Here is a 9,171-nt window from a genome sequence, read left to right as displayed (position 1 = left end):
GGAAGTTTCTCAATGGAGGAGGAGGAGGAGGAGGTTTTCGTGTGTGAGTCACGTGATGGTTTAATTTCATTTATGTTTGCTTTTGACAATGGGATTGCAACATCTCACAGCGGAGGTAATCAATTAGATAACGCCATTGACTCAGTTTCACATCATTTGATTATTCCGCGTGTATACGATATCTATCAAAGGCAGAACTTCCGAAATATTTATCCCAAAATAAGTGCTGAATACCTAAAGACATTTCAAATGCCGTGTTTCATTACCGCAATTGTTTTACACAAGGTGAGGCAAGTAAAGACGGTAATTTCTTTGTGGGAAATAGAAATATTTCAACACTTTACTCCAACATTGAAATTACCGAATTAGGTTAGTGGTACGTTTTGTAAATTTTCCCAATTTCGGCAAATCTCTCTTTCTCGGCATTTGAAACACTACACAAAAGTGGCTTTATATGCTTTATGAACTTTACGCCATATGGTACAACGAAAAACGAAAGTGCTTCGTCACCAGATAGGATAAGACTCGAGAGAGAGAGAGAGAGATAGTCCTGGGAAGGGAGCTGGAAGGGAGAAAGAAATGGTTATGCACGATGATCTCGTACAGCGTCAGTCTTTCTGTTGTCGTTCCTTGGGGGGAAAGGTGGAATTACTGGTGCTTAACTTTTAAGCCACGTCCCCGCAATGTCTACCTTTTACAGCGGCAAAACTCTAAAGAGTGGAGTCGATAATCTTTGATTAATGTATATGAGAGTCATTCTGAACCATAATGCTGTACGGAGTAAAAGCACAGTTTTAAAGTTTCACGTCTACCCCACAACACACAGCATCTCAAACCTTAATCATGACAACAAAATTGTAACAACAGAACGACTCAATCTGGTGCCCCGTCTCTTCTGCAGTGTATGCATGACTAAATTGCCTTCTGGACTCTGCTTCAAAAGCTCACAATACACTTCCGTCAAACGTTTACTGTGTATCTGAGATCGGCGTCTCCTCAAATACCGAACTCAATACCCCCCCCAAAAAAAAAAAAAAAAAAAAGAGAATTGCTTGTTTTGTTCCTCTAAGCCTCGTGTGACCGTGTAACTGAACGAAGGATCTTCTATACTCTAAATCTTATGAACTTTTGATAAGTTGTGTACTTGCAGCTTAATCAGTAGCTACCAGCGAATCCTTCCTCAACTAGCGACTGGCATTCTGCTGAATCTTTCAAAGTCTGCTCATCATCATAGATAGTCACCCATCACCCAACCAACAAGCAGCATTGGAAAATAAAAGAAACAAACCTTAAATGAAAACAGGAAAATAATGAAATGAGCTTAAAAAAATTCACCCTCCACCCCCAGCTTTCGGGTGGAGCTAATACAAAATGGTTTTTATTACTGAACATGGAAACTTCTGCTCTGACTGATGTAATCTAGTGTTTAGTGTGAGACCGAAAAATCGAGGCTTTTGGAGGCGTAGAATAAAAGCAAGCACTTACTTGATTGAAGCTTTGCAAAACATTTAGAAACTACAATGACGGCATTGTTTCCATTAGCTTGCTCCTTCTATCTCGATCGAATATAGCAATGAACATAATTAAATTTATCAAGTAAAATTTGGCGAGGCTTAAATCGCTTTAGTTCTCTATAGATTAGAATTGAAGGTTGTACATAAGCTAAAGTTTACCCTCTTCCTACTCTTCTTTGTTGGAAAAGTAGAGTAATATTAACATAGTTTCCACAAAGAAATGCGTGATCTCCTTGAGTATTAGTTGCTCAGCTAGTTATCTGTGTTTTAAGGTATATTTATTGTCCTCTTTTCTTATCTCTCTCTCTATCTATCTATCGATCTATCTACGTGAAGGATTCTCTTGAATAAATTTCTTTTTTGTCCATTGTTATTATTTTTGTTGTTGTTGTTGTTTCATCAACAATAAAAATTTTTAAAAAAAAAAGAATTCTCAGCGGTTAATATTCATTCGCCTTAGAAATAATATAATTTCTTACTAAAAATGTAAAAAAAAAAACAGAAACAGAAACAGAAACAGAAAAGATTTCAACTTTACTGATAAGAAACTCAAACTCGTATAAAAGTCACAACATTCCACCTTCCCTTTTTTAATTTACTTGCTTCTGGTTTCCTTCCTTCCTTCCTTTTTTCTTTTTTTTTTTTTTTTCCTTTCTTGGATGTTATTGAAGAACTACCACAAATCTTTATACCTCCTATCTTCATCTTCATCAGTGGCATCACTCATACTTTTCAAACAACAACTTAAAACGGGAGGCACCACTACTACTGCTTCGACAACCACAAAGACAAAACACAGCTTTTCAACAACCACGAGCAGTCTTTCACCAAGGACATCAAGAAATAACGCTCCTAATATTGCTGGGCTACCCATGATTTCATCAATTTACAGTTATTTCTTCAACAGCAACAACTCATCGCAATCCTCATTAGATGCCCAAAATTCACAACAGCTGAGATCTTATGCCACAAACAACCCAAACGTATCTCTAGACTATATCAGCACATTTAATCCTAGACTAGCAACGATTTTCCACCAACTAGATGCTATTGCTCCACGATTCTTGTTGAACAAGGGTGATATTGAAATATTAACAGAGCCAGCTCAATTTTACCTGACCTTGAAGGCCAAGATATCTCAAGCTAAAAGCCGAGTTTACTTGTCCTCATTATACATTGGTAAATCTCAATACGAATTGGTTCAATGTATAGATGATGCATTGGCTAAAAATCAAGATTTAAAAGTTTATTTGCTCACCGATGTTTTACGTGCTACGCGTGAAGCACCCCATCATCCAAGTTCTGCATCTTTATTAGCTCCATTGGAACAGAAATATGGCAAACATCGAATCGATATTAGAATGTACCATACACCAACTTTGACTGGTTTCACCAAAAAAATTGCACCCAAAAGATTGGATGAAGGATGGGGTGTACAGCACATGAAATTATATGGGTTTGACGATGAGATAATCTTATCAGGAGCCAATTTATCCCAAGATTATTTCACCAATAGACAGGATCGGTACTACTTACTCAAAAGTAAGGCAATTACCGACTACTATTTCCGTCTTCATCAAGCCATTGCATCAATATCGTATCAAATTCGTCATACTACTCAATTGAAACAAGGTTTCAAGTTGATCTGGCCCACCACCAATGCATCCTGTGAACCACACCTCAATACCCATCGATTCTTGAGCGATGCTTCACACTTGTTGATGCCAATATTGAAACAACATGAATTGACTTCTTTTGATGAGTTTAAAGATCATGAAAATTTCGATACAATTGTATACCCCGTTTCACAATTTACTCCGTTGTTTTTACCAAATCAGGATTTATCAACTGAAAAACCAGCAATTTTGCGTTTATTATCCTACATTGATTCTCCCAAAATCAAATGGTGGTTTACTGCTGGATATTTCAACATGTTGCCACAAATTCAAGATAGATTGATCAATAGCAGTGCCCAGGGCTCAGTCATTACCGCCTCACCAAAAGCAAATTCATTTTACAAGTCATCGGGTTTATCATATTACTTGCCGGAAGCATACCTTTTGTTTGCCAAGAGGTTTCTCGAACAAGTGAAGAAGTTGGGCAAGGAAACATTGATTACAGTGTATGAATGGCAAAACGGAGTTGTCAATACCCCAGGTGGATGGACTTACCATGCAAAGGGATTATGGCTCACTGTCCCTGAGGAAGATGAGCCTAGTATTACCGTGATTGGATCTTCAAACTACACCAAGAGGGCATATAGTTGTGATTTGGAAAGTAATGCTATAATCATAACTAAGGACGCTGACTTGAAAAGGCAAATGAAGCTGGAGATTGATCATTTGATGGAACATGTGACGGAGTTAACAGTTGACGATTTCCAACCAAAGCCACTACTGATGGATCATGCACCAAGCGGGGTTGTGATACAAGATTTTAACGCAGAGAAACTTCTGGATATTTCTAGAGATGAAGTTTCCGAGAAGCTGCAGCTGCAACACCAGGAACTTCATCCTAAATATGCAGTTGACGAAGATAGAAGAATCAGCTATAGAGTTCATTTGGCGGTGAAGTTGCTTGGTGGCAAATTGTGAGTTAGAGAGGAGGAATTGGCGGAAATTGGGGTTTCCTTCTTTTGTTCTAGAATGTATTCAAATAAATAACACACACATGTAATATTCTACCCTCAAACCATCTTCTTCCTTTTTCTCATCCTTCATACTTTTTTGTAATGGACTCGAGCCAGCTCTTGCCTGTATAGATAATACTGTAAACCAATTATGGCTATTGACAAGTCTTTGATTAATATCCAAGGCAAGCTAGGCAACATTAATGAGATCAAATCGGTCCACGCACGCCGATTAACAACTAGGTCCAAAAGTTCTATCACCACAAATGCAGCTTGTAAATGCAACCAGAACGGATGTAGCCCATTAACCTCATCATCCATCCAATTGACACTAATTTGCGGCCAATATTGTACTCCGAGAAGCACCTTGTGCATGCTCCATACATAATCCACTAAATCCAATTCATTAATTTTCGCTTGGTTAAACCACCATTGTTTAATCAAATATAGGAGTGGGAGAAGTAATATAATCACGGCTCCTTGACAGTATCGACTTATGCTTTGATGAGGTCTTCTTGTTGGTTTATATATATGCAATTGTGCAATGACGCACAATGAAGCAGTGCACGAGAGCATCTCAACCACAAGTATAATCTGTGATATGTTGGGGTACGACTCACCTGGCCATCGCACTCTGTATTGTGTCTCTATTGTTGAAGAGTAAAAGCTGATTATGCCAAGCACTGATGTAATATGTTCAAGATACTGTAGTAGCGTGTAGTCGAATGAGAGACCAAGAATTGATTTGTGTGATTTATTGTGCCTGTATTGCAAGTATATTGACACAAGCTGTGCGAGTGAAGCCAATACGGGATATAGGTGTATTAGATGCATTGCCTCTTCTCTTTATGGTCGTACTGTAATTAGCGTGTATCTTGTCATTGACCACTCAATTCCGCGCTTAACGTGAGATTTAACAAATCAAAATTTTGAAGAGACCAAAAGACCGAGGGTTTGATTCATCAACACAAGTTCACAAGGGTGGAAAGCTTCAACGTTATTTCAAATACACACAGTCACCATTATGAGCTCAGAAGTTGAAGGGAACTGGGATATCATAATTACATCCTTACAAGACATATGTGCATCCAACGAAAGCTTACCATTTGATTCAATCCACAACAATGGCAATGATGATGACAATGAAAATGAGAATGACAAAACACAAGGGTACTACAAGAATTTGTCCCCAGATGAGTTGTCCAAGTTGAAACAAGATATAATTGATCATAAGTCAAACATAGGCACCGCAAAACGGCTCATTGATACATCAATGGAAAATTTATCTCGATTGATTGAATATTTACAGAAGGAAGACTTGAAAAGGAAACAACAGCGGGAAAAAGAAAAAGTGCGTGGAGCTAGGACTGCAGCAGCAGCTGCTGCTACTAAGAAAGAGCAAAATAAAGCTGACGGAGATGATAATGGAGATGACTACGAAGATCAACAGGAAGATGTCGACGAAGGTGAGGATGAAGGCGAAGACTATGGCGCGGAAGAAGATGAAACACCCATTGCATCAACCAAGAGACGCAGAGCTTCATCATCTTCCTCTAAAGCTGGGACACCGATGTCCCAGTCCACATCAACTCATAGTCGTCGTGGAGCTAGTGAATCAACAAAACCAACAACCGCAACTGGGAAAGCTACATCAAAGAAATCAACTAAAGCCAGCGGGGCTGGTAAGGGCGGTAAGGGCGGCAAGAGCGGCAATAGTGGAACCACCAGTACCTCTGGTGCTATAGGCAAGGGCAAGAAGTTGAAAAAAGTCGGTCGCTCTTACTGGACCTCCAAGTATAACCCATCTGAACCTATTTATCTAGGCAGTGAAGTTGCTTTCAAACTTCGTAACCGAATCAATGAGTGGATCCAATGTGAAGTCGTCAAGATTATTGGTGACGGCGTCAAATTTGAAATTAGAGATCCAGAACCCGACGAAAATAACAATCCGGGACACACATTCCGGGCCAATTATAAGGAAATCTTGTTGATACCTACAGAGGAAGAAGCTGCCGATTTGATCAACTATGCATATGGAACCAAAGTATTGGCACGGTATCCTGATACCACAACTTATTACTCGGCGATTGTAGTAGGGCATAAAAAGGATGGGACGATTGTACGATTGAAGTTTGATGGCGAAGAAGAGGTGAATAAGGAGTGTGAAGTTGAAAGAAGATTTGTGTTGCCACTACCGCTGAAGTGAAAAGGGACTATAGCTTGGTGTGTGTATATTGAAATTATGTATTTTTTTTTTTAAGGAAAATAGAAGGAGTAGAAGTGACAACGTGTATATTTCCACTTTTATTTGGGTGCAAAATGGGGGGTTGGGAGGGCCATAATTTGCCCAAAATTTACCAGCACGCATTAATTGAAAGTCGTGTGTGGACCATCAAAAAATAAAATAGAAATTCTTTGTTGTGTGTAGTGAGTGACTGAAATTTTTCAACGACAATTTCATACAGGCTATTACACATTTCACACTCACACGCATAATAGTAACACAGCTAAATAAAATACAATTCTTTCAAGATGGATGGAATGGATATTGATGATTATTCAAGGGTATGTTAGGCTCTCCATGGAGTTGAGGTGTTTTTTTTTTTTTTGTGGTGTTTATTCCTTGCACCCGGGTGACAAAAAGAAGAATATGATTTACAATTGCATTACGTTGCCAGTGACTTTGATGCCCCGATTTTCTTTGTGTTGATCATCGCCGTTTTATGATCGAGTTAGTATGACAGTGGCTCAAAGTTGGCTCTGTCAGTAATGCTGACATCCCTTGATACTTGTTTGTTGGCGTGTGGCCTAGTAATGAGGCATGGGGTGGTACAAAAACACCTTTGATGCCTGATACGTGACTAATATTAGCCGCCGGTCTTGGGAAATGTTCTTGAAGCTGTAGCTCATTACCTAATAACGTCCCGTTCAAATTTCTAAATGAATGTCAGCTTCGATGCATTGCTGATCTATCTTCATTTTGTCACCCGTAAGCTGCTTGTTTTGCTTGTTTTGCTTGTTTGCTTGTTTGCTTGTTTTGCTTGTTTGCTTGTTTTGCTTGTTTGATTGTTTGCTTGGTACGCTAATTTTGCTTGGGTTATCTTTCCTTCGCTATGATTTCTTTTTTTTTTTTTCAGCTGTACTACTTGTTCTGCTTACTTGCCGCTTGCTGCTTGCTACGCTAACATGCTGCTTTTTTAGGTGAAAGTTTATTCTTCACACAATTTCTAACAAGAACAATATGGTGCTAACTTTTACTCATTATAGGATCGGTCTCCAGTGAGGGACAGAGAAAGATCGCCAGTTAGAGATAGGTCTGACCGAGATGATTTTGCATCTTCAAACGATTCACAAGGAAGAAGAGATTATGGTGGCTCGGGCTATTCAAGATCTTCATATGGTGACAGAAGGGGTGGAAGGAGCTCTTATGGGGATTCTAGAGGGTCATCATATGGTTCCAGAGCTACGTCTTCATACAGTAGTGGATACAGGGGAGGTAATAGCAGTAGAGATTACTCCTCGAGGGGTTACACATCAAGAGGTGGAGATGATGCAAGCTATCGCTCCAAAACTGAAAGAAATTATGATAACTCCATATTTGTCGGTAATATCCCATTCGAATCCACATCAAGAGATATCGAGGACATCTTCAAGGGCGATTTCGAGATTATTCGTGCTGACATTGTTACCAATAGAGGCAGGTCAAGAGGCATGGCTACGGTTGAATTCAAAACCAAGAACGATGTCGACAGAGCTATACAAAAGTACGATAAATTTCCGTATCATGGAAGAGAAATCTTTGTTAGAGAAGATCAGCCACCACCGGAAAAGAGAGACTTTGGATCAGGAAGATCTTTTGATAGGGGTGGTCGTGGAAGTAGATACGATGATTCCTATTACGGAAGTGGTGGTGCCAGAGGTGGGTATGGCGGCGATAGGGGAGATCGTTTCCAGAGGAGTGACTATAGACCTCCGTTGCCACCATCAACACCCGGAACTGAAGTTTTCATTGGAAACTTGCCCTTTTCAATCAATTGGCAAGCCCTTAAAGACATTATGAGAAAAGCTGGATCAGTGGTGAGGGCCGATGTCAGATTGGATGCTCAAGGTAGATCAAGAGGTTTTGGCACTGTTGTTTTTGACACTGCTGAAGAAGCAGATGCTGCCGTTCAAATGTTTCAAGGGTACGAAATCGAAGGTAGGAAGTTGGACGCTAGACCTGGTCGTACTGCCTATGGTTCGACTGGCGATAAAGCTACTGCATTTGGAAGCGGTGGGGGTGGTGGTTTTGCTTCAGCTTCGACAGGTAAAAAGAATTCCGAATTCACTGAAGGTGTCACTGGAAATGGTGAAGAGCCAAACGACACAATTTATGTTGAGAATTTACCATTCAGTACTGAAAATGATGACTTGTTTGAATTGTTTGAGTCCATTGGTAGAGTGGCCAAGGCTGAAGTGCAATACCTTGAAGATGGTAGAGCTAGTGGTAATGGTGTTGTCCAGTTTGAATTGCCTGAGTCTGCTGCGACTACATTGAACGAATTGAATGGTTATGAATACGGTGGAAGAAGATTGAGAATTTCCTACAAGAAATTGTGAGCATGGAGTGAGGCAACTTCTGTAGTCTTGTATCTAGATGGTGCCTTGTGTTTCATAATAATCACGAACATTCGTTTTTAGATACTGCTTTGGTATTTGTGTAAAAATTAAAGTGTTTATCTACGTTCGTAACAGCAAGAATCGAAAGTGTAGAGATGGCCCTAAACTTTCATTTAAATATAGTTTCTATAGTTTCACGACTTCGATACTAGTTTCAATAAAGATGTATATCTCATGAAGGCTCAAGTTTAATCAATAAGCGATCTTTTTGCAGCATTGTCAGAGAATCCAGACCAAATTGGGAGGACAAGTAGTACTATAAGTCAAAAATTTCAATACATTTTACATTGACTACACAACGAAAATCCACGTTTACTCACAACTTCAAATCCTTCAAAATTTGGCCCTCTTTGTACATGGCATCAATTT

At 39.4% G+C, this 9,171-nt stretch overlaps 3 protein-coding genes across 3 annotated transcripts; all 3 read left to right on the top strand. All coding sequences in view use genetic code 12, as the record gives it.

Moving 5' to 3' along the window:
* Positions 1-2,173: 2,173 nt before the first annotated feature.
* Positions 2,174-4,108, top strand: PEL1 (CDP-diacylglycerol--glycerol-3-phosphate 3-phosphatidyltransferase; the record flags this gene model as incomplete). Its single annotated transcript, XM_051755472.1, has 1 exon — positions 2,174-4,108. One exon carries the CDS (start codon positions 2,174-2,176, stop codon positions 4,106-4,108), a length of 1,935 nt encoding a protein of 644 aa, XP_051611394.1.
* Positions 4,109-4,744: 636 nt separating this feature from the next.
* Positions 4,745-6,349, top strand: KGF57_000094 (uncharacterized protein; the record flags this gene model as incomplete). Its single annotated transcript, XM_051755461.1, has 2 exons — positions 4,745-4,779; positions 5,116-6,349. 2 exons carry the CDS (start codon positions 4,745-4,747, stop codon positions 6,347-6,349), a joined length of 1,269 nt encoding a protein of 422 aa, XP_051611393.1.
* A 335-nt stretch (positions 6,350-6,684) lies between these two features.
* On the top strand, positions 6,685-8,742 carry GBP2 (single-stranded telomeric DNA-binding/mRNA-binding protein; the record flags this gene model as incomplete). Its single annotated transcript, XM_051755450.1, has 2 exons — positions 6,685-6,708; positions 7,411-8,742. 2 exons carry the CDS (start codon positions 6,685-6,687, stop codon positions 8,740-8,742), a joined length of 1,356 nt encoding a protein of 451 aa, XP_051611392.1.
* Positions 8,743-9,171: the final 429 nt, after the last annotated feature.

The sequence above is a fragment of the Candida theae genome (assembly GCF_024610275.1).
Source record: "Candida theae strain CBS 12239 chromosome Unknown scaffold123, whole genome shotgun sequence".
NCBI lineage: Eukaryota > Fungi > Ascomycota > Pichiomycetes > Serinales > Debaryomycetaceae > Lodderomyces > Lodderomyces theae.
Note: the sequence above shows the minus strand (reverse complement) of the source record. Positions and strands in the feature narration are given on the sequence as shown.